This window comes from Podarcis vaucheri (assembly GCF_965113315.1).
Source record: "Podarcis vaucheri genome assembly, chromosome: 11".
Taxonomy (NCBI): Eukaryota; Metazoa; Chordata; class Lepidosauria; order Squamata; family Lacertidae; genus Podarcis; species Podarcis vaucheri.
This window is the reverse complement of record NC_138749.1, coordinates 20430286-20455526: the sequence shown is the minus strand read 5'-3', so window position 1 is coordinate 20455526 and position 25241 is coordinate 20430286. Positions and strand designations below refer to the sequence as shown.

The window sequence follows — 25241 nt, the reverse complement described above, 5'->3', positions numbered from 1 at the left end:
CACAACTGGGCACACAAGGACTCGCAGCATACTTGAACTTGCTCTTTGGGTCCCAGCCATACTCTCAAGGCAGTGTAGGGATCACAGGCAGAGAAGCACGAAACAGCTGGAACAGGTTCCTGAAATTTAACAGTCTACTGATTCAGTTAAGCTTTTGTCCCCTAAACAGAGAGATGTAAAGGAGCAATTGTTGCCAATTTAATCTGAGTTCCAGCTTTTAATTTTCTCAAGGCTGTCAAGCCATTATGCTAAGCACAGCTAAGCCGAGCAGCCCTGAGCCAAATCACAGCCTACATTGTTAACATTCAGGGAGGAAAAGAGAAATAAGCAATACAGGTTGGAGGCTGTTTGCTCACTTTTTGTTCATTTACCAGGGATGCAAGCAGTGCCTGATTCTACAATGTGACCTTTGAGTTTTATTCCTCCCAGCAAATCACCTGTGCAAGAGAGAGAGGGGAGGATGGGAAATATTGAGCTCACCCTTGACCTTCTAGGATGAGCTGGTGGTCATAGGCTGTGTACACATTGCTGTTTACTCAGGCTCCATTGCGCTCCCACTGCTGGTGTTTGAAGCTGTGTACATGTGGTGTTTGCCACAAGCCATATATGTGCTGTAGTTTCCTGAGAAATACTGTTGTTGGGTGTGTTCCCCCTCAAATCAGCTTCCATCTGATTCGCAAACATAAGCCACATTCATTCGCAGTTAAGCTAAGGTGTGTGTACTTGAGATCACCTTTGTGAATGCAGTTTCATGAATAGGAGTTGCAGGAGTGTAGGCATGGGGAAACCAAACAGGCAATGTGCATTGGGTGAAGACATCCCCACCTCTCCTCTGGTGTGCACAGCAATGTAAGAATGTGACTTGAAACACAGCCTTGCTGCAGTTTAAGCTGCTAGTGTATACATTGCCTTAGAACAGAAAAAAGGAGTTAGGGTTTAAGATAGGAGGCATTTCCAGCCTATTTTGTGTAGTATTCAATCACTTACTGGCAAATCCAGGCTGTGCAATTGGGAGGTCTTGTGCAACAAACCTGCTTTGCCCCCAAATATCAGACTTTGTGGTAAGAAAAGTGATGGGGAAATGCAGTGGAAAGTGTGGGATAACACTCACTTTGACTGACCTGCAATGCTCATTAAATAGCCAGCATCTAATATCCTTGCAGACAAAATCAGGATGAGTGCACAGTAAACAGGATGTCTGGACATGCCCTTGGAGAAAAGCAATGGCTTATAGACTTTGAAACAAAAATACACATTTTTGTCCAGGCAAATTCACCATGAGTTTACTTTCCTCTTAATTTTGGCACAAGGATGTGCCGTTCCCAGAATCCCTTTAAAGGGTCAAGTTGCAACAGGACATGGTGCTCCCAACTGTGTGACTCAAAGTGTGTTGGAGCTCTCAGAGGGTCACTTCCAGATGATAGACAACCAATGGAAAACTTACATAAGGAGAAATGACAGTGAATATCGAACATCAGTGGCATTAGTTGTCTGAAGTGCACTCTCTCTCGCACTCTCTCTTTCTGAGATTTCATTTGCTTTCATTTGATGATTGTCTCTGAAAGCAAATCATGGAAGGAAGAGGATGCTTTCAGTTCACACCTGACACACAAACGAGGATAAAAATATTTTTTAAAAAAAGCATGTTTAAACCAGCCACTTCAGTGCTCCCAGTACAGATCAGAGGCACATTCCAGATCAGGGACCTGTGGGCGCTTTGCCTTCAGACTAAAAATTGCTCATTTAAGAATCATTTCTCTCTTTCTCTCCCCTAATTATAACAATAGTTTGGCATTAATTTTTTTCTGTCTGTCTATTTTATCTATAGTGGCTAAAATGTGCATTTGCTTTTAAGCTACTTTCTGCCCCGTAAAAAAGGTAAAGGGACCCCTGACCATTAGGTCCAGTCATGGCCAACTCTGGGGTTGTAGCGCTCATCTCGTTTTATTGACCGAGGGAGCCGGTGTACAGCTTCCGGGTCATGTGGCCGCACCATTTACCTTCCTCCCAGAGTGGTACCTATTTATCGACTTGCACTTTGTGCTTTCGAACAGCTAGGTGAGTAGGAGCTGGGACCGAGCAACGGGCGCTCACCCCATTGTGGGGATTCAAACCGTCAACCTTCTAGTCCTAAGCTCTGTGGTTTAACCCACAGCGCCACCCACCCCCCACTTTCTGCCCCACATGCACACAAATAGCACAAGAGAGGCCCAGAGAGCCTGATTGTCATGTATGAAAAACAGTGGTGTAGTGGTACATTCCGAAGAGTAGGCACTCATCACGGCAATCGCCAGAACTATGCCCCTTCCAATACAAAAATGCACTTCTGATCAATACAGACATTATGTCATCAGTATCAAGATGGCCTTTTTTCCTCGCCATCCCTCCTATTTCATTTAACATCCAGCCTGAAGCAGTGTTCTGGTGGACTCAAAAGCTTGCTCACTATTTTGGGACATTTTCTTTTTGGTCATGAAAAAAGAGGCTTCAAAATTTTTCAGAATAAAAACTGGCCATGTGGACTGTTAGCCAGGTGTGCTAATGTACCTACCTCTTCCTCAACTTACCTTATTTGGTGGGTTTATCTGAGAAAAATGTTAGCTACCTGGAACGCAGGGAATGGCAAATTGTGCCCAGGAGACGACATCATCACTTTCGGTGAAATAAGTTGTGGTGCTTTGTCATTGCCCGCCCTTGTTCCTGATGAAAAAATAAATAAATCCCAATGATATTATTATGAGTATTAGGGCCGGCTCAATACATACATTTTGGCACCTGAAGTAAACCTTGTTTTAATGGATATGCTTGCTATGCATTTTTCTTTCTTTTTTGCATTTCAATTTCTTTGCAGTGAGTTTCCTTGGTTGTGAAAAGCAACATAAAAATCAATAATAAAAACCTAGCTAACCCATTCTTTGAGTGCCTATGCTTAGGACTGAAGATGGCCAGTGCACATGAAATGGTCTCTGGGCTAGGAGAACAGAAAGGTGTATTCTGGAGAAGGGATGGCAATTTCATACTGCAATATTTTGTTGCAGATCACACTTTAACAACAGCAATGCAGCCAGTGGAGACCTCCCTAGGGAGTGTTTGGGTCTCCCTCGCCTGCACCCAAGGCTTTGTGAACCTTTGGATCAGTATTGCCAATCGGTTTCAAAGTAGGCTGATACAAACAAAAGCCAGCTGTTGGGCAGGGAAATTTGCTCAGGCTCCCATGTCAGGAAAGGGTGTGTATCGGGCCAAGGCAAGGACACAACGAAAATTGCGGGCTCAGCAGATACTCCTTTCCTTAAAAACAAGTAATAAGTTTTTTGGAATTAATGTGCTTCCCAGACACGTTTTGACTCTACCACCAGCTCGGAGATACTGGGGGGAGATTGGACACTGCACCACCCAAAAAAGCCACTTTTCCTGCACATTTTTCCCCCCCAGGACGGCAGGAAAAGCTCTTGTTACTTCCAGTTAGTTAACGAAAACAAACGTTTGGCTAGGTTTCGCTCCAGGGAGCTTGCAAGGACATTGCAAAAGAGTCCCCTGAACTTTGAACCACGCCTGCAAGTGATAAACAGGCGGAGTATAAATATCAGAGAACTGCAGCTGCTAACTAGACAGCTAGATTTGTTTTCCTTGCATGGTGTAGCTGGAGAGAACACAAGCGAAGTCGAGGAGCAGCCAAGCGAAGGGTGGGGCCCGGGTAAGTCTGTTGTTTCCTTGTCAAATTCGCTTTTCCGATTTCTGCAAAAGTCATTTTTTGTCTTTTTGTGTGTTGAATCGGGAATCGGTTTTATATATATTGTGCGCGCGCAAAGCGATACTTTAGTTTACAAAGTGTGATTCCCCAAGTTTGCCTCCTCGGAGGGGGAGTTGTCGGGCTTTGGTTATTTGTTTCCATAAAGGGGTTTTTGGAAAAGAATACAAAAACCCCTTTATGGAATATAACCCCTTTTGGGGGTTTTTGGGGGTTTTTCCAAAAACCCCTTTATGGAACCCCTTTATATATATATTCTTCCAGAATGTATCGGGTTCAGAGCTGCCGGAACAGATGGGGGAAAGGGGGGAAACCAGTTAAAGCTTGACATTAACAGTGCAATCCTATTAATGGTTACTCAGAAGTAAGCACAGTCGAGTCCACTTTGCTCCCATGAAAGTGTTTACATAGGATTGCAGTTTAAGAAGTCTATGCAATGGGCATCCCCTCTCGTGCAGCCTTACTCACAAGTAAATATGCATAGGATCAGGCTGTTGTGCGAGTCCCGTGGTTTCCAAACACACTGTAGTTTTAGTGGAGGTTGACATCAACTGGCTTTTACTCAGAGTAGACCCATTAAAACTGATGGTGACAGCTAACTTAGACCAGACCCACTGGAATAGACCAGAGTAAAAGTTAGTTGAACACAACCTTGTATCTTTGAAATAAATACAAACGGGGAATGATTGCACACTTTGAATTTTGACATTTGTCTCAATTAAACTGAATATAGCAAACTTAAACAGCTGTTTGCTATAACTGCAGTGGTTCCCAAAGAAAGGGAAAGGCGAGGGGTGGGGTTGGAGTCTTTGAAAACAAGAAGTGGGACAGATTTATTGGGAGTCTGTTTATTCTGCTGCTCTGGAGGAGCCAGGGGCAGGAGGCATGTTCTGTGTTCGATGGGGTTGTGGGTGAAGCATTCAACTTGTTTTCTTTTCTTTTCTGCCAAAGCCCTGCCATGTGGGTTGGCCTGGGACTTGCCCTGGCTCTCTGTCTCCTCCCAGGAGGAGGGACGGAGAGCCAGGGTACCAGCAGCCGCTGCAGAGAGGCTCCAGAATGGCGAATCGGGGAAGAAGATCCAATGCTGGATTCCAGGGGTACCGTCACGGTGGTAGCCCTTCTTCAAGCCAGCTGATTCATGTGCCTGTTGCAGGCTTCTAGGTAAGACAGCCTGTGTTTGCGTCTGCATTTTGGTGGGGGAGATCTTGTTGTCAAAAATAAGAGGCACGTTTATACAGGACAGAGGTGGGATTTTCTCCTTATTTTCATTCAGACTTACGGTGTCTCTACTTTTCCATGACTCCCCAAAGTGTTTCTGTTATTAAAGTTATTTTTGGCTCGCAAACTGAAATTTCTGGCTTCACTGCTTGGATTCTGCACTGCTGTTTGTAATAACAAAACTCCTCCTATAAGCTTCATTTTTCGTTTTTGGATTTCATCCAGAGCTTGGATGAAACAAAAGCAACCCAGAAAGTGCCGAAGCAACAGAGCACCACATGTTTCATAGGGATTATATAGCAGAGGTCATTAGTGCTTTCACGACTTCATAGTTCTCTTGCACACTGTCCCATTATAAACTTCCTTGGCTAGCTTCAGGGGGACATCAATCCATTCCACTTCTTATACGTATTGTTTCTTTAGTAAATAAAATACAGCTGTTCAGATATTAGGAGTGTGAAAGTCCACAGTGCCCTGCATTCTTCAGATTGGGGTGAATGACCCCCAAAGCCTTATACTGTATGAGGGGGCGGTGGGAGACAGAACTGCTGATGCCTTGCAAAAGAGACCCAGATTGTTCAGGCAGCAGTGAGCAAGGAAAACCTGAGTTGCCAAATTAACTTCTGCTTTTCCAGTTTATTGTCCTCCAAGGGCATGCAATTTGCAGCTTCTGTGACAGTTACAGAAAGGAGGAGGAAAATGACTGATCCATTTCCACATTATCTCCACTTTTAAAAAAGCAGCATATTGCTACTAATTTTCAAGCATTAGTACAGTGCTTTTTGAGTAGGGGATGGATCAAAGGCTTGTTTGGCAGACATATGAAAAAGCAGACATATGAAAAAGCCTTTAGAATGGCAATTGCTTTTTTTTTTTTTACTTTTAATACAACCAATTAAACAGTAAAGCGATTTGCCAAGGACATATTTTAAAATCTTAAATTCTTTGAGTAGACAAGAACCACATTTGTCCCACACGGCATTAAAATCTTCACATGCAATAATATTAATACCACTTGGCCAAATGTTCTGTTTTCCAATCGCAACAAGCAAGCAAACTCCATTGCAAATACCTCCAGAGCCACATATGTGGTAATCTGAACTATCCATAAAAGGTCAGTGTCACTCATTTCTGACAACACCCTAGAAGATAGCATACACAACTAATATTTTACAGTTATGTTGTTGTATGCTGATCGCTTGTTTTAAATTCTAAGTTGTCCAGAGACAAATAAATCCAGTAATAACAGTGGGAGTTTATAGATTCTGAGAAGCCACCATTTCATCTTAACAAACAATATAAACTGCCCTGAAGGAGGATAGTGCACTTAAAATATTCATTTTTCTCTCTGTGTGTCTATTAGATTGGAAGATCTGCAACTGAAGCTTGAAAGTGATGGCTTGGTAAATGTTTCATTTATGGTGATCAATCACCAAGGACACCATTCCCAACTGAAGTATAACCATCTAAGAGAGAAGGTTTCGGAGCACATTCCTGTATACCAGCAGGATGCAAAACAACCTGATGTCTGGACTACACTAAGTGGAAAGAAGGATGACTTCCTCATCTATGACAGGTCTGTATATAAAGGAAAAGCTAGGAGATCTAAATGAACCTCATGGGGCAAGGTTTTCCATAGCACTGAGGAGAACAGGGCTGAGAAGGCCCTGGTTCCCATCCATATCAACCTTATTTCCACCATAAATGGGATACTAGGTTGTAGCCAACAGGCACATAGATAGCAGTATGTTAGGGAGAAGAGTTCTGGTAGCTTAGCTGTCCCTTGCACATGCTACTTTTTAATATATAGGTATGTGTATTGATTTTGAAAATAAGGAAGCACATTCATTTATGTGAGTCCCCATTGCAACCCAGGCGTGGGTTTATTGCCTCGGGACAAACTTTGCTGCTTTTGAAGGTTTTTATTGGCAGAGAGCTCCCTGTACTCTTAAAAGAGGCTTGAGAAGTGAGAGGGTGCCTGGATTTCCACAGAAACGTGCTCGCAGGGAGAAAAAGTGTCATGATTTGCTGTTGTAAGAGCCCGTGCAAATGCCATTTCCACCCCTGCAACCTAGCTATATAGGATTGAGGCAGCTATGAAATCCTTGCAGTAGATTTTTTATGGATTATAACAGAACACAGGTCATCTAGCACAACAGAAATTCATTTCTCATTTCCATAAAGCTCCACATTATGGGTGATAATAAACTTAAGTTTTATTCCAAGTAGATGCATTGAAATTAATGAATATGACTAATAGTTCAATACCACCCCATGAATGTATTTTACATTGATATTAAAACCCAGGTAACTTTCTTTCTAGGTGTGGCCGTCTAGTGTATCATCTTGGTTTGCCTTACTCTTTTCTGAGTTTTCCGTATGTGGAAGAAGCCATTCAGATCACATACTGTGAATCCAAGTGTGGAAACTGCTCTTATCTGGTACTTTTTTCTTTTTTTACAATATTCTTTTCCCATTGTGTGTGTGTGTGCATTTAATTGAATAAACAGAAACCTGATCAAGCATGTTTTAGCTTATATTCTGAATGTGATTTTTGAAAATTTTGAAAGGTCCTTGGCTGCTATGGGCTTAATTTGTGGTGGAAACCTGCTATAATGCATGCAGCCGAAGTACTCCCACACCATTGGATTCTAACTTACATATTCCCTACTGCTGAACCATTGTGCAGGCACGTCTTGACAAACTTTGTACCGGAAAGCACTTTGTGGCTCCATCTCTGGAGCTAAGTATGGGAGCCAGTGGCGTAGCGTGGGGGGTGCAGGGGGGGCCGGCCGCACCGGCTGCAACATCTGGGGGTTAGGGTTAGGGGGCGCAAATCCACGGGTTAGGGGGCGCAAATCCATGGGTTAGGGGGCGCAAATTACTTGCCTTGCCCCGGGTGCTGACAACCCACGCTACGCCACTGATGGGAGCCCTCCTGAAACCCATTTGGAAGCTCATTGGAAAGTCAGGATAACTGAATAAATAAATAAATAAATAAAATGAGTGAGTTGAAGCCAATGAAATCCTACTCACAGTAGACTCACTTAAATTAATGAACCTAAGTTAGTCCTGTCCATTGACTTCAGTTTGCCTACTGATACTGGGGCTAGCATGGGGTACAACCCTTTGGCTCTACAGCCATCATGCAAATAGAAAGTCTCATCTTCTTAATGCCTCCCGCATGATACCGAAGAGCTGAAACCTGCATTTTCTTAACGAGTTTTGTGTTGATCGTAGTATCGTGAAATTTTACAAGTTACTATGGAGAGAGAAAATGGTTAAATGCTTTACCGCCATTCAATATAAGGGCATTAATTTGAAGGTTGTAATTTTACACAGCAGGTATATAAGAATCGGCTAATATTTTGCATATGTAATTTAAGGAGCCACATACCTGTCTACCGAAACAGGGTGCATTTATGTTGTCTGCACTTTTTCCTTCCAGACACCAGAGATTGAAGAAATATGCAGGAACATTTCAAAAAAGCCAGATGAAAAGCCAGAAGAGGCGGAACCTCCTCCCTCTCAGCACGACCAGTCACCTCCCCTTGGCCATCAAGGCCAGAAGCCCCATCACCGTAGACATGGGCATCGGCATAACAACCGGCGCCATCAAAATAGAGGTGGTCAGGCAGGTAGTGAGGATGCTGTAGAAGCTGCCTCACAGCAACCAGCTGTGGAGGATCCCCCCCAGAGAAAGAGGCTTTGACGAAAGGGGAATGCTATTTGCCAGAGGCAGTTGAGCTGAAACTGGCAGGAGCTGACAAAGCCCACTACAGGTAACTGATGTTGACATTGTCGGCACTTGCTGTTTGAAGATCTGAATAGCATAGCCTCCTGACACTGTCGTGGTGAGCTCCCATCTTCCTGCAGGTGACGTGGGCAGCTGTTGGCAGAGAATGTCACTGAGTCTTGCCAGTGACGACTGCCAACGGCTGCTTGACAGCCAGCAGCAACAGGTGAGCTTGCAACTTCAGATGCCTGACAGTGAGTAGAAAGGGCAGAAAACTGAGCCTGAAAAACAAACTAAGCATCTTAAGACAATAGGGAAGAGTCCTCAATGTAGAATGCATTCATTGATGCAGGCATTGGTATCATCAGATTTTTCCAAGTTGATTGGAAGCACTTATTGGCAAGAGCCAAAGAGAGTTAAAATACATTGAGTGACTATTACATCAGTGAGCTTCCCATCTGGTACCATTACGTGAATGTCTGAAAGAAAGCAATTTACGCAGCTCAGTCCACGAACCAATTAAGCCGGAGTACTTGAGTTTCATGTTTTGCAACTGTAGTTGAGTGCTATTGCTTAATTGGCTTTGTACTGAGTTGTTTGGGTGAGCTGATTTGCCTTTAAAAAAACAACAAGGAAATTCTCGTAATGGTACGGATTTTTGTTTTTCAGTGCCCATTTAAAGTGCTTGCTACATTTAGTTACCTCATCTTTCTGGTTTCCTCTTCTACCATTCTGTTTGCATTTGTGAAGACAGAAGCATAAACTATAACCTAGGGGCTTCTGTTTGATGTATAGCAACCAAGAACAGGAGAGGAGAGTAAAGATGTGTTAACTACTTAAAAACAACTCTTGGGTTTTTTTTTTGAAAACCAAGTAAATATATAAAAATGTGAATTTTCCCCCACTAAAACTTTAGAGCCACTTAATGATCAAACTGTATTGTAGAAGTTGATGTACTTTTAAAGTTTGTGTGTGATGGCTGATATTCCAAACAAAGGGATTTGCCAGAATTTCTAACAGCCAAGTAATAGATTTTGGACGAGCACATTTAAGATCCTGTGGCAAAAAGACTAGAATAGACTATGAATCTTTTTGTGTTTTTGTGAAGGTCCCACCAAAGCTAAGTATCAGAGCTATTATGCATTTGGGGTGCAAGGTGAAGCTGTGATAGAAACAGGAACAGGGTCAAAAACATCTGTTGATCAGATTTAAGTCTTGATCTATCTATCTCACAGTTCCTGTTGGTTTCATTCTTGGACTGGTTTTGGTAACTTTTATAACAGATTAATGAAGCTTGTATGTTTCTCTTTAGCTAAATAGCATGTCTCATTGTTAACACCTTGTCTTTCTGAATTGAATTTTTGAGTGTTTGTGTGTGGAGGATTTAGGCATGAAAGAAAATGTTCAACACAGGAATTGCTTAGCTGGTGCTTGCTATAGTTCATGATGGTTTCATAGGGAAAGTCACTGCCCTACAAACTTGAATTTTTTTTATGGTGAACACTTGTTAAGCATGAAAGTAGTTAAGAATATAACTGGAAAGCATGTTTTGTTGATGATGGATAAGAGAACTTTTAATAAACCAAAACAAGCAATTAACCTCTTGTGATACTTGTAAGTTACACTTCCTAAACAGACAACTTGTGTTTTCATGTAATTCTCAAAACTGTCAACATTTGAAATGGACACCTTCACCTTTGCCAAGCCTCTGTTCCAAGTTTCTGATGGTATTACGGAGAACTTCAATTTCCTTATTCTTCTCTTCTTGAAGATGCTGAAGCTTCTGCAAAGATTAAAGCAAATGCTTTATTTCCCATTAGAACCTGGTTCCAAGAAAGTGTATATAAACAAAGGTGTCATTGCTTTTGGGGAAAAAATCTTCAAATACTTTTCAAAAGTTTGTGTGTATTATATGACATCCAGGCACTGAGTCAGCTTGGTGGTCCCACTGGAAGTTAGAGCACTTAATTAATTAACTCCATATTTTTTGCCAAAAACATAGCACAAACAATGAGGACAAGACCTATGATAAGCACCTCCTGATGCTCAAAAGTTGCTACATTTCTTTCTGTACCCATCTTGCCACTTCTATTCTACAGCCAAAGGGATTTTAAAAGCTTCATTTAATAATTCTGCAAAGCCTGAAATTTAAAATACCACAACCAGGGTACATTAATTATTGCATATTTTTCAGTGTTACAGAAATGGATGGGAGTTGCAGACAATGTCACCCTGATGCATGTGTACACAGTGCTTACATATCATTAAAAATGGGGGAGTGCATATAGATTAGGTCAGTCTTAAAAATGAACAGAGAAGCCCTTTTAGATAGGGGATTTTTGCAATGGTTGGCACTCCTCAGAGGAATAGGAGAACTGGGCCAATGAGTTACACTTTCAGAGATATTAATATATAGTGATGAGGGCAAGACAAAACATTTAAAGTCAAATCTTATTGTCAGAAATACTGTGCGCCATCCAAGTATTTAATGAAACAGACATTTCAGATATTAGAAAGTGCTGGAAAACATACCCTTCTGTAAATGTTTTGAGGCAGTGAAGTGGGATTTGGATAGGACTTGGGCATTTTGGTCTGAAGCTTTACCAATTCAGCATTGAACTGAAACAAAAACACATGTTAGTATGTTGATAATGAGGGATGAGGAAAAACCTATACAAATAATTCTACTTTAACCATTCTTGAGCCAGTGTGGTATACTGGACTAGGATGGATGAACTCCAGGTTTAATCCCCACTTAGCCATGAAGCTCAGTGGGTTACCTTGGGCCAAGCAACCCCTTGGGCCTAATCTACCTAAGAGGGTTGTTTGGAAAACTGTGTACAGTTTTTGGTATGAGCTTTCGTGTGCATGCACACTTCTTCAGATACACTGAAACAGAAGTTGCCAGACCCTTCTATATAGTGAGAAAGGTGCTACTGGAAGGATTTTTTTTAATTTTTTTATTTTGACTATGGCAGACCAACACGGCTACCTATCTGTAACTGTGTACCGTTTTGTTCACCATAATGCAAGGAGGATACTGTAGAGCTAGAAATGGGTGACGAAAACGACCACAGGGCTGGAGAAACTTGCAGGAGAAAAGGCTACCTGGAGCTATTGGACTTTGGGGGGGGGGTGTAGCTTCCAAAGGGATAAGAGAGAGGTGCATAAATTATGCATGGTGTTGAGAAGATTGAGTATTACACAGTTCATAGTTAAATTCTGGACGTTGTTACCATGAGAGATAGTAAAGGCTACCAACTTGGATGGCTTTAGAGGGAATTAAACTCATGGAGGATAAAGCCAGTAATGGATACTAACCATGATGGCTGTACTACCTACGTATCAGAGATGGTGCATCTCAGCACCCCAGTTGCTAGGGGACAGGAGTGGGAGAGCATTGCTATACTCCAATCCCGCTTGTGGACATCCCATAGGCATGTGGTTGGCCCCTGTAGGATCAGAATGCTGGGCTAGACAGACTTTTGGTCTAATCCAGCCGGGTACTTCTTATGTTGTTAAATGTAATATAAATTTATTGCCTGGGTCATGCCTGTTTTGAAATTTATAATTAAAATCATAGGAGACAGTGGGGAAATTTGCAACCATGTGACAAAAGAGGGTAAGGTAGATATTAAAACATTCAAAGTATGAATACATTTTCAGGGCTGCTAGGAGCAAAAAAAACCCCAACACTTCAAAATATTTTTCTTGCTCCCACTGCTTTTTCATAAATATAACAAGGAAACAAAAATTATAAGCAACATAATTCTAATAGCTCAATCTGAAACTCATTTATTTAGATTACATCTAATTAATTTCAGTGGAAATTATTCTCAAGTATGGCAGAATAACAGCCTGCTATAAGGCTCTTATCATTTATCCAGTAAAACAACAAGCTAGGCTCTTCCTAAAAAGTTATACTTCCTATTCACAAGTTACGACTTGTATTTGCATATACTTCTTTATAAAACAGACCCAATCTTTTATCTTCTTGCTTCTATCTTGAGTTTCTAGTGCATACTGTACCTCTATTTGCAATTTGATTATCTCCTCCTGTTTTTCTTTTTCTTGTGCTCTGAGTAGTTTAGTTAATTCTAAAATCTCCATATCTTTTTTCTCTATTAGTAGCTTGTGCTCTTTCTCCATGGCTTCCACTTGAACAAAATTAAAATAATGTAAAAAATCATTACATTTAATCAAATGGCTTTAAGGTGATGAGAAGCTGTACGTTTGAAAATATTACTCAAAACATTTGCAAGAAAAGCTGGGATAATAAATAATAAACTTTTTAATTTTAGACACACAAAAAATCAATATGTAAACATTATTTAAAAAAACATTGGAGGAGCAGATTAATCAAAGATGATGCCGGTTAATACACAACAATTTTAGGGGATCCAGATAAGCTGGAATTTATCCACCATAGTTAATTCCAAGACTACTGTTCATTAGTGAAAAAGAACTACCGTAGGTAGTGCCAAATATTTTGCTTCAAAGCATGAGAAATCTCAGCATCACTCACATATAGTGTACACAATTTATGCTTACATTTTTTATTCACATCATAGTGCAGCTTCCATTGTTCAAGCTTGTGTTCCTCCTCCTTCTTTTCAATTTCTCTCATGAGTCTATCAACCATATTTTTATGTTCCTATAAATTGAGTTAAGCAATCTTTTAAAACAAAACACCCAATAGCCAAATTTTCTAGGTAGTTTAAAATAACAATACAATTAAAATCTCGAGACTATATAATGTAGCATAAAGCTTTCCAGCAGCAGAGATTATAAAACAATAAGCAACTGATCTGTCTAAACAAATTTCAGTTGCCACAAAATTCCCTGAATCCTCTTTTTGACATGTCTTTGAACTGCCAACACTCCTTTCAAAATTAACTTTGGAAGTAATGAATTCACTCAGAGGCCAGAGAATCCAAGGTCTGATTTCCATTTATAGAACAGGAATGATGCAGCCTCTCCCATCACCTAGTTTACAGTGACAATCTTTTTAAAAAATCAGTCATTTTTAGCTCAATAAGTCTTACTTTAAGAGCACAACTTTAGCTGCAACAACTGGATTTAAGTTAACTTAACCCCGAGATTATGGGGCCAATTCACACACCACAAAGCTTGTTTGCTTTTCCACTCCTTCCGGAAAAATAACTATACTTGCCCAACTACCAGTGCCTGTGGGATTGCAGAACAGGAGGAAGGCACACTATGGTCTCATTCACTATGGTTAATCCATCCATTGGCTAGAGGGCTGCTGGGAGATTGTTGGTTGGACTTGTACCTCCCAGGAACATCATGCCAAGGTGAAGACCAGCCTGGACCTATCCACTGGCCAGAGAGGAGTAGCCAAAGAGGAGTTTACTCTGGGCTCTCAGCTGGAAAAACACTTGATTCCAACTACCAGTTGCCTTCAGATTGCAGAAGTGAAGGAATCATAACAGCCTGAGGAAATGAGGCTGCTGGATTGGTTGCAGCACCTCTATCCAAGCAAGATCACCAGCAAGGGAAGATCTATAGAATAACGAGCCTCATATAACCAGCATTCCTAAGTATAATTAATGCACGAAGGTGTTAATACCATTGAGTAAGTTGTCCCATCAGGCTTAGCTATGTCACTTCCCCTTACCTTGGGAGAATATAGGTAACCAAGCCTTTGTTACCACCCAGTCTACCTGTGAACTTGATGCCTGAGGAAGTCTGAGGTGGTTGCTCCAATTCAGCTGCATGGCTTTCACAAGCCTCTCTTGTGTTCCTTTACCAACCGTTGGGGAACTTCTACCATTTTGTAACTAAGCCATGTTTTACTGCCTGTGCAACTTTTCTGACTGATTGCAGCCCTACTCCAGTTGTCAGTGGAACAAAATTACTTTGGCTGAACTTGTTTGCAGCTTACAACTTTAAATGAAACTTGAAAAAAGACTTAGACAATGTAAAACTGCTATATGCCCCATCAGACTACTAGACAAACTCCTTGGTCAGGTGTCTTTCCAAGCCCTTTTAATAGGGGATGAATCTGGGTTTGCATTCAAAAGCATACCATGTGACTGTGGTCCTTCCTTTCCAAAATGAAGGAGATTACACACTTGCAATTTATTGTTGCTATGTAGGATTTATACGTATTAAAATGGTTGTGACTTCCACCATGATTGTATAATGCCACACGGAATGAAGCAGTTAATATATTACCCTGCCTGTCAGAAGATGAGCCAAAAACAAATTAAGACCAAGTATTTGAAACCAACACTCTAATCTGATTATTGTCAAGTAGCTCATAACAATGAAGATGACAATGCCGATATAAGGGGAAAAAATCAAAATGAGAAATTGTCAAAAGACAACTCCTCTCTCTAGAAAGTAGGTTGATTCTCCATACAGTCTTCCATAGAAAGAAACCCAAGGTTTTGAAGATAGATGCTCTCACCTGTTCACGGGATTTTAGTTTCTCTTCTAAATTATGAGCTGTGTTCTTCAGTCTCTCACTTTCATCTGTGTAAGGGAATTGTTGACAGTCAGACTGGAAGAATAATTTTGTACATGTTCTGTACGAAGAAAGAAAGAAAGAAAGAAAGAAAGAAAGAAAGAAAGAGGTGTATATGGACTGAATAACAGCCCTTGACATCTTGAATGCTCGCTAGAGCGTATGCATGGAGCCTTAAAAAAGTTAAGATAACTTCCCCTTCTTATTCTATTGTTGGATGATCATTTTAGGAATTTTGTATGGTATATATTTTTCTTTGGCTTTTTATTGATTTTACCAGTTTGCATTTTATCTTGTTAAGTTGCTTTGAAACTTTCTTTGATATAAAGCAACTAACAGACTGAATAACTAAATAAATGTCTATGCAAGTAAGCAAAAGAGGTAAGAAGTGGGAGAGTCAGGAACTTTATAAACTCCTTGTCATTTTCCAAACCTATGTACTCACCAGCATTGTGCTGGATTATCTCCGCAACCACCCAGGTGACTATGCCAGCAAAAAAATGGATAATGACATGAAAATAACCTTGTGCAACATCTGCCAATGACGCACAAGCAGAGGTTTTCAACCAAAGCAGCATCCTATGCCAGACACACAAGACTGAGCTGTATGCAACTTGTATTGAAGAAGTTTAATAGAGATGCCTAAATACAACTACTTTTGCTGATGCATATCTATATGCATACTGTAGTCAACCCTTGTTGGAAGCTCTATTCCAAATACTGTGTTCTAGTCCACACAAGAGCAGTCTCTAAACACATTAAGAACAACATCAACACTGCAGCTTGCTTTTTTTTACCTCTCAAATTATACTGGTTTTCTATAGTTTGTTGGAGACCTTTAATCACATTTTGGAGTGTAGCACATTCTTTTAAAAAGAAAAAAAGAGAAATTGGTACACTTGAATTACTGCAATAATTTAATAATTATTAAACTGCATCATAACATTCAAAGCTATCTTAAGGTAAAGGTACCCCTGACCATTAGGTCCAGTCGTGGAAGACTCTGGGGTTGCGGTGCTCATCTCGGTACCTATTTATCTACTTGTACTGGTATGCTTTCGAACTGCTAGGTGGGCAGGGGCTGGGACCAAACAACAGGAGCTCACCCTGATTCAAACCACTAACTTTCCGATCGACAAGCCCTAGGCTCAGTGGTTTAGACCACAGCACCACCCACAAAGTTATCTTAGTCATCAGCAATACATATTTCCTTGTTCTGGTGTAATGAAGAAAAAATTATACAGGATGCTGTCTTTCTAAATCATGCATCTTCTTTGTAGACATCATTGAAATTTTACAAGTTTGCCCGCTATTTAAGAATCAGCAAAATAATTGCATTTAAAGAGGTGCTCTCAAGTTTCATAGGGCTTCTTGCAGTTTCAAGAAGTGAACACAAGATGGACCTCTGGCATCCCCATATCGTTCATGGCTTCTATACTTATAAAAATACAAAGCACTGCTTTATATTGAAATGCATGTACAGAGGAATATCTCCAAGTAGCATTATAGACTCATTCTCTTTCCTTTTCCCTTACTTACCACATAACAATGTATGCGACAACTCATATTAAAGTGATATCTTTTCTGTACCTCATAGGAAAAGCTCCAGTGGCCCTGCTCTTCCTAATCCCACCCCCTGCAAAATTGTCTAGATGAGAACAGCCAATGCCTTTGCACCAGTTCTAGTTTCCAAACCATTTCCCAGATGGAACATATTGGAAAAACACACCTTGGAGATTATTAACTTATTTTGATTCCTTGTTTTGACTTTTTTATTTTAAAATAGAGCACCCCATTGCCAACTTGCCCTCAGGATTGTGGGTGCCTGCCTCCGCAATGCAGAAGTGTGACGTCCCATGCACACGCCTGAGTGTAGTGCGTGTGATGTCACACGCACTATGTACAGACATGTGCGTGTGACATTACATGTCCGCATTGCAGTGGCTGGTGGCAGCGGCTCCTCTTCCTCCTTCTCTCCGCAGCCAGCGAGGCACCCTTTTCCAGGAGGAGGGACTCAGACACCAAGACAGACAGAGAGACCCTGCCTCAGCATCCCAGAACCCCTCCACCTGCCAGCTTTTCTCATTGGCTTTGTGGCTGCCCGGCCCCCACAATTATGGCTGATGTAGTGCACACATGCATTACATTAAAAACATTCTGCCTTCATTGCTATTGTTTTATTAACACAGAGACTTAATGGATAAGAAATTTTAGTTGATTTTTAAAAAGATCAATTAATCATGTGATAGCATTACTTTAGGAAGACTATCCAGCACTTTTCACCATCAAAATCATTTTGCTAATGTCTGCTCGGTCCCAGCTCCTGCCAACCTAGCAGTTCAAAAGCATGTCAAAGTGCAGGTAGATAAATAGATACCACTCCAGCGGGAAGGTAAACAGCGTTTCCGTGTGCTGCTCTGATTTTGCCAAAAGCAGCTTAGTCATGCTGGCCACATGACCCGGAAAACATTGGCTCCCTCGGCCAGTAAAGTGAGATGAGAGCTGCAACCCCAGAGTTGTTCGCGACTGGATTTAACTGTCAGGGGTCCTTTACCTTTATTGGTTTTTTATTTTTTCCCATAACAATACAATTAACAAAAACAATAAAGTCAAAGGAAAACATGTCAGGATAGAATGCCAATTCACAATACCATTTTGCAAAATAAGGCACATATTTTGGTCTTAAATCTGGAATGCATCAAATGTAGTGCAACTAAGACAGGAAGCACTGTTCCATAATCAGATACTTATCTTATGTTAATATCCTATTTCAAACTTTTAATATTTTTTAAAATGCTAACTAGCCCTGGAACAAGGGCAGGCAAAGCCACGGTAGAACTTGGAGGCTGATGGGCAAAGCTGGAGGATCAAGTGTATAATGGGCAGAACTTTTTGAAATATGGAGCTTATTACCTAGGGACTCCTCAGACCTACAGCAGCCCTAATTTATGGAGAAGATTGCATTAATATTTGCATTGCTTGCTTCCATCACATTATTTAATGGAGGACTCCAGTGACTTGCTAGTCCCTGTCTAAATCAGGAGTGTAAAAAACCAGGCCAATGCTTAATAAGTCAAAAGCTGTCATTGTGTTTTTATATCATTCCCTTTCTTCACAAGAAAAGCCGTTGTATTAGCAGAAGTTGGAATGGTTGGTCAAATATATCATTTACCATGTCAAAATATCTATGATTAACGGCAGTTTTCCCCCAGTCTGCTCTAGCATTTGAAGCATGCTTCATAGGCTGTAAATTGTTCCATGCCCACCCCACATTACAGTCCTCAGCTCATCTGCAGATTTGCAGATCACTAAGATCAGACACACCGAAAGAACATTTATTTTACAAAAGATATAATCCAGACATAGCCCTTCACAGAAAAATATAATCGATTTTAAGCATTCATCCTAAAATGCTTCACACTTTTAGTACTTTTTACATTGTGAAATGAATTCTTGCAGTAAAGACAGGCGACCCATTATTCTTGTGATATAATACACAAGACCTGCTATTCTATGCACACTTACCTAGGAGGTATAAGTCCCATTTAACTCACTGGGCTTACTTACAAGAAAACCTGCAAAAGATTGGACTGAAGGGCAGAACAAGAAAAAAAAAGCTCCTCACAGGTTATCGACTTACCTACACCATCATGAATGCATATGTTTGAGGTCATAAACTGCTTTTCAATAGAAAAGAGGCTTTATTCTTAGAAGAAACATCTCCACAACTGCTAAGTTACAGTTTTACTTCTATAGACATTTTTTTTACCTACCATAGTATATAAATTAATTTTCACCTTTGTTAATATTAAAACTTCCTAGTGTTTCACCTAAGGATGCTAATAGACTTGGACAGCACTCAGTTTTCATATATCCAGATACGTAGAATCTATTTTTCTTCCTAGCAGACATATTGTAGGTACCAACATGATACCTGCACAGCACTTTAAAGAGTCTCATTTGAGCGTCAGCTGCCTCAGACCCTCCAAGTGTCCGCATTTTCCAGGGACCTCCCTGATTTAGATAAGCCATCCCAGTTTCTGATTTGATCCCGGAATGTCCCATTTTTCCTTAGGATGCCCGTATTTTCATTGAAGAAATATTGGAGGGTATAGAGTTATCCAGCCCCTGAGCCATCTGAAGGTAATCTTGTATAGGGAAGGGTTTTTTTAATGTTTAATTATGTTTTTATATATGTTGGAAGATGCCCAGAGTGTCTGGGGCAATCAAGTAAGATGTGTGGGGTAGAAATAGTAAAATTATCATTATGGAATGGGACAGCCCTATTTTCATTGGAGAAATGTTGGAGGGTATGCTGCCTTCTCCCACATTCTATTTTAAGACTTTGACCAGATGCAGCCTCACGGCATTATCATCAGCCACATCTTTTGCCTATCCCCCTTTTTTTTACTGTCTAACCTGATGAAGTGTTCTGGAGAGCTTGGTTATCTTAATATACCTAATAAACTTTGAGAGATAACCAGGTTAGTCTGTTGCAGCAGAATCAACATAAAGCCATGTAGCACTGTGGAGGCTAACAAATTTATTACTGTATGGAATAAACTTTAATGGGCACAAGTCCACCTCATCAAATCTGTGGTTATAAAAACAATGCCAAGGAATGCTTACCTTCTTTAGCTGACTCTTCCTTCATTTGGCTTGCTGTCAGTAACTTGTTTGTTTCATCTAACTGAAGACTAAGAATATTATTTTTTCCATGAAGCCCTGATATTTTCTGTAAGAAAAGTTGAGAATTCAAAGTTTAACAAATTGTTTAACATTACCCTCCCAACTTCACAGTCGCTCTAGGGCCTGGGCAATAAAGTCTAGCAATGTGCTGTTTAGGCAACAATTAATTAGAGACCCGAGAGCATTAACCACAAAAAGTTACCTCAGAGCAATTATGGAAAGGTTTCATAGAGAACCTACAGCTGTGTTTTGGGTGATGTCTGAATTCATCTGCTGACTTTTGTACTTTACTCTTTTTTTAAAGCTGTCTTTCATTTTGCAATTATTTCTTGTATTATTTATTTATTTAATTTATAAATCACTTCCCATGAGGCATCATAAAGCGATTCACAATAAATATACATAGATGTATATGTATATGTGTGGTGTGGTATGTCTGTGTATAACAACTGTATACATAAAACTATTAAACACACACACACACACACACACACACAGTGCTTTTTTCTAAAAAAAATGTTTAGGGGTCCTCTCATTTTGACTTAAGAAAATCACCATTTTATAGTTCAAATCAGGAAAAATAAATACAGTAAATGGACAAAAGTACAAAGATTCACAAAATGTTTAGGGGTATGCGTACCCTTGCGTTCCCCCAGAAAAAAGCACTCTGTGTGTGTGTGTCTGTGTGTGTACACATTGGCATAACAATTAAAGGATCTATACTCTTCTTACCTTTTCTATATTTAAAAAGCCCTCTAAAAGTGCATCAAGATTCACCACACTGATTTTCTTCATGACTGCTTAGCTGCACAATTGCCCGGCTGTCTCCTGTGTAATATACAGTGTATTTAAAGAGAAGAAAACAACAACAGATAGCAAAAACTTCTGAGCAAACATTTACAGGATTGCATTTGCTGCATTGTAAGCCCTTCCCAGCTATGAACTCATTGGATAGCACAGGAACATAGGAAGCTATCTTAGATCAAGTCAGACCATTGGTCCACGTATCTCAGTAATGTTTACTGACTAGTTTACTGACTAGGGAGCGACATTGACAGCTCTGCCTAAGGAGGCCTGGGAAACTGAACCCGGGGCTTTCTGCATGCAAAGCAGATGTACTACTGAGCTATGTTCCCTCCCTTGTCAAATCACACTATTTTATATCAACCGTATCATACAACAGAGATGGGGAATCTCAGGTTCGGGGGGCAAATGGGGCCATTCAGGCTTCTCTGTTTGGCCCTTGGAACTCTCCCTAGCCCAGCTCTTCACGGGCCCTTCTTGACAAGCTCCTTAAGTGCTTTTGCCTGAGCGTCCTTGAACTCTGATAATGCTTCTTGCTTGCCTGGCTAGAGGCTAGAGAGGGGTGTTTGAGTGCACGGAAACTAGCCTGTACAAAGGGAAAATTTATATTAAATGTTCTGCCCTCTTAACCAGCTCATGACTGACATGTGGCTCTCTGAAGGTTGTCCAGATGTGAGTTCAGCCTCCACACTGAAGAAGATTCTCTACTCCATTCATACAATAATAATGATGTGCCCTAGCTAAAAAATAGGTGATTGCTTCATGATGATTTGAGAGAAGATATGATAGCCCTCTTCCAATATCTCAAGAGCTGCCACATGGAAGATAGAGCAAGCTTGTTTTCTCCTGCTCTGGAGGGTAGGACTCAAACCAGTGGCTTCAGGTTACAAGAAAGGAGATTCCAACCAAACATTAGGAAGAACTATCTGACGATAAGATCGGAGGGAAGGGAACAAACAGCTCCTCAAGTCTATCTCTGAGTGAGGTTGTTAGGATGCCGCAGAAGTTGATTCCCCAACTCCGGGAAATGTGTTTACTTATTAACATTTTCCTGCACCTTATAAATTATGCTCAGAGAGGCCAGCAGTACTTAAAAGCCCCTTTATAACATGGTGACCCTGTAAAATGGTGGGGGCTGCCTTCTGGGGACCCTAAACTCTGCTAAGCCCAGTGTGATGCAGAGCGCCCCCCCAATGACCATTGATTCCCAGTACAACCACAGGGTAAAGGTTGATTTGATTCCCTGCCCCGTTTCTGGATGCAGATCTGCAGTCCCTGCTTCTTGCCTGGCAGGGTTTGTGTGTGCCATTTTGTAGTTCACCTCAGGTAATAAAAAGGCCTTGGGCCAGTCATGACAGCAGGGTTGTCTGGAGTATGAAAAGTATAAAGTGCTATAATCTATAGTAGCATCCAGCTTTCATGGCCAGAAATAAGCTTTATACACCGCAACAAGTGTATTAGTCTTTACGGGAACCAGAGAACTGTGTTTCTTTTGCAGAATCTTGTTATTCACTATTATATTTTTCTACATGGCATTGCAGTTTACAAAACACCCTGTAATTCTCGTCTCACTTAAATGCCTTGTTATCTTCATGGCGGCGGCAAACACTTCAACACCAGCCAAAGCTGCCCCAAGGGAAGCCAAAGATATTCCCTGCTAGGCTGATCGCTAGCATTTGTAGATTTTCTTCTTGAAATTTTTGTCTAGATGCGTAAGGCATTTCTTTCTGGAACGAACTATCCCTCCAGAGCAACAGCAAGGTTACTCAAAATCCTAAACCAAATAAGCAAAACATTCCTCACTGGTCAATCACTAGGAATGCCTGTTCATCCTCCCATTAAAAGCATGGCTCAGTTTAACCAAGGAACAATAAGATGGATCCATTATTTTTATGAGAAAGGACCATCATGCATTGTGAGTGAGGCTGACGAATTTTGAACTGGTTCTTTTAGAAGCAGGTTGTTTGGACTTGCTTGTGGCAATGAGCTGGTGATCATGTTTAGCCATAGTCAGCCAGAAAGTTCACTGGGTGACCTTAGCCTAATCCCTATTTTCTTAAACTACCTCACAAAATTGTGAGGTAAGAACCATGTAAGAACTTGAGTTGTTGGGTTTTTTGAGGAAAGGTGGTAGCTACATGACAAAGAAAGGAAGAAATGGATGCTTTACCACCACCTTATTTCTATATATCGAAAGTACGGTATCTTAAAAGGCAGAAGAGCATGCTGGCCTGGTGTTTTCCTGCTCTGCTGGCAGTATTCAAAAGGATATACTTGTTCAGAATATATTTCAGAGTCAGTGAATGTGTTAGTATGGAGTGACAAATTTTATAGGGAAGAGGGAGGGTACGCATTGACTGAAGACTCAGAGACACAAGTTTGAGGGGAGGTTGGTGTTTGGGCCATGAGGAACTTTGGCATCCTGAAGTGACTTGTCGGAAATAGGAAGCGGAGTTGGCTCGAAAACCAGGGCAAAACTAAGCCGCTACCTATATTTTTTATTATTACTTTTTCTGAGCCAGGTTCCCCTTTACAAAGAGAATTCCCACGAAACTGCTTCTGAGAACGTTTCCCTCAGAGTGACAGTTGCTTCCCTCTCAACAGAAAACCCACATAGCTTGCTGCCCAGAAAAGGCGGGAAAAGTCTCTGCCTCAGGAACCAACGGATGGAGCATACCACTCATGGCTTAAATGGAACGAGAGGGGTGTTTCCCCTGTGCTAGCCTGATAATAGGTTCATCCACGCACTCCAAGTGTTTAGGAAAGGAATATGGACACCCCCCGCCTGGGTTTTGAGCTGCGCCCGAAAGAAACTTACCTGCACTTTTCTAGAAGAGAGCTGCCTGCACACCGTACATTTAAAGCACATGCTGTTCCTAAGAATTTTGGGGACTGTAGTTTGTCCCTCATAGAGCTACAGTTCCCAGCGCCCAGTTCCCATGATAGATTTTTGTTGCTGTTGTTCAGAACCCATTTCTTTGCATAGATCTTGTTTTAAGACAGTACTGGTTCGGATAAAATTAATAATGTTAATTTTCATACATATTTCTAGAACGGAACGCAGTACTTTGCGCACGTGTTTGGAAGCTAGCACTTCTCCTTGGAGAAAGTGAATTATCAAAGCTGCATTTGAAAGGGAACCCTTAAAGTAAGGTTTTGCAAAGGTCGAGGGGTGCACTGGCACTGCAAAATATTGGATCCTCCCTCTGAGCAGCTGTTAAGCAAGAGAATCTAATCTTGTGTGGCTTCCTTACTGGCAACGGAAGCCTTGTTTTCTAAAATGTCATTTTATAATTGAGTCTGTATATGCATGTTCACAAGCGGCAAACTCCACAACCCCAACAGTTTGTTTTCTAAGCTCAGGGAACACTAATTATGCTCATTAGAACACCTGCTTGCAAGCTTAAGCAAGTGACTGCATATTTTAATGTTTGCAAATGCTAAATGGCACCTTTCAAGGTTGCTTAATTGAACAAATTGCAGGGAACCAGCTTAATTGTTGCTAGCCAGAGATTCTAGGGACAAAAAAAAGCAAAGACATTTGTTATTCTGCTTGTGTTGTGGACATAACTTTATTTTGGCCTTTGTTGTCAGAAACTGTCAGCCAATGACCCTGTAAAATGGCAGGCCAAGTAATTGGGAGTTAAGTCCAGCAGTGGGAAGGCTTCCAGGATGCTGTTTAGAGCACACCATCAAACTAGTTTATCACATATAAAATTAAAAGGAACGTTTAACCACCCTCTTCTCATACAAAAGATCACTGACCATAGGGAGGCTCAGATGACCCTCATAGATGGGGAAGCCTGTGTGATAAGTCTTCTAGATTTAAGGTGGCCAGTTAGACATTGTCCCCAAAGAAACTTTGCATCTCCCCCCGAAATGCCATCCAATTTGTATATGGTGATTTACATGCAAAGACACAAATCTGTAAATAATTTATTTAAATAGAAATTCAACACATCTCACAACTTGTGTCTTAGCTCAGTCTGCTAGCCAGGTGCCACTCAGTGTTGATGGGCACCTTGAAGACCCCTCTTGCTCGTTCCGTTTACGGTTCCTTATCTTTAAACCATGGACCCCTTCACTGACAGCCCTTCAGTATGGAATACTGTTCTCTGGAAAGCAAGACTGTGCAATACACATTTTATTCTAGAATCAATGTAGCCTGATTGTCCCGCCCCCCTGTACAGTCCATACACAGTCTAATTCTATTGCATATTTTTTGCTCCTTCTGGAGAAACTAGTTTCATTCCGAAAAACAACAGTTTGTTGCAGATTGATTCTGCATTACTTGCAATGTGTCCATCTGAAGACAGATGCAGACCTGTCCAATGATGTTGTGAGTGGGCATATACTTCCTTCTTCACTCAGCTGGGGCATGCGCAGGAACAGACGTGGTTGATAAGTTAATCAAGGTGGAAAGTTTCAAATGGTATCAAGTAACCACATCCACTCTTGTGGATGGCAGGATCTAGAACAAATCTAGATCCAAAGCAGCATGTTGAGGACGAATTATCATGGATTGAGAAAAACCACAGTTGTGGACTACATTAGTC

General features: G+C 40.9%; 2 protein-coding genes across 9 annotated transcripts; one reads left to right on the top strand and one right to left on the bottom strand.

Moving 5' to 3' along the window:
* Positions 1-1516: 1516 nt before the first annotated feature.
* CCDC152 (coiled-coil domain containing 152) lies at positions 1517-23777 on the bottom strand. 8 transcript variants are annotated; one of them, XM_082191703.1, is made up of 11 exons: positions 23753-23777; positions 20614-20709; positions 19822-19927; positions 15990-16058; positions 15136-15200; positions 13254-13356; positions 12732-12859; positions 11235-11321; positions 10398-10485; positions 2606-2700; positions 1517-1558 (listed from the first exon to the last, which is right to left on the bottom strand). In XM_082191703.1, exons 2-11 carry the CDS (start codon positions 20674-20676, stop codon positions 1532-1534), a joined length of 831 nt encoding a protein of 276 aa, XP_082047829.1. In that variant the 5' UTR covers positions 20677-20709; positions 23753-23777; the 3' UTR covers positions 1517-1531. The 8 variants fall into 8 exon arrangements, with proteins under 8 accessions (XP_082047829.1, XP_082047826.1, XP_082047825.1 ...); XM_082191700.1 differs by lacking the exon at positions 23753-23777 and adding an exon at positions 23504-23604; XM_082191699.1 differs by lacking the exon at positions 23753-23777 and adding an exon at positions 23363-23483.
* Positions 3536-10301, top strand: SELENOP (selenoprotein P). The gene is made up of 5 exons (XM_082191705.1): positions 3536-3694; positions 4700-4909; positions 6330-6542; positions 7290-7407; positions 8415-10301. Exons 2-5 carry the CDS (start codon positions 4707-4709, stop codon positions 8676-8678), a joined length of 798 nt encoding a protein of 265 aa, XP_082047831.1. The 5' UTR covers positions 3536-3694; positions 4700-4706; the 3' UTR covers positions 8679-10301.
* Positions 23778-25241: the final 1464 nt, after the last annotated feature.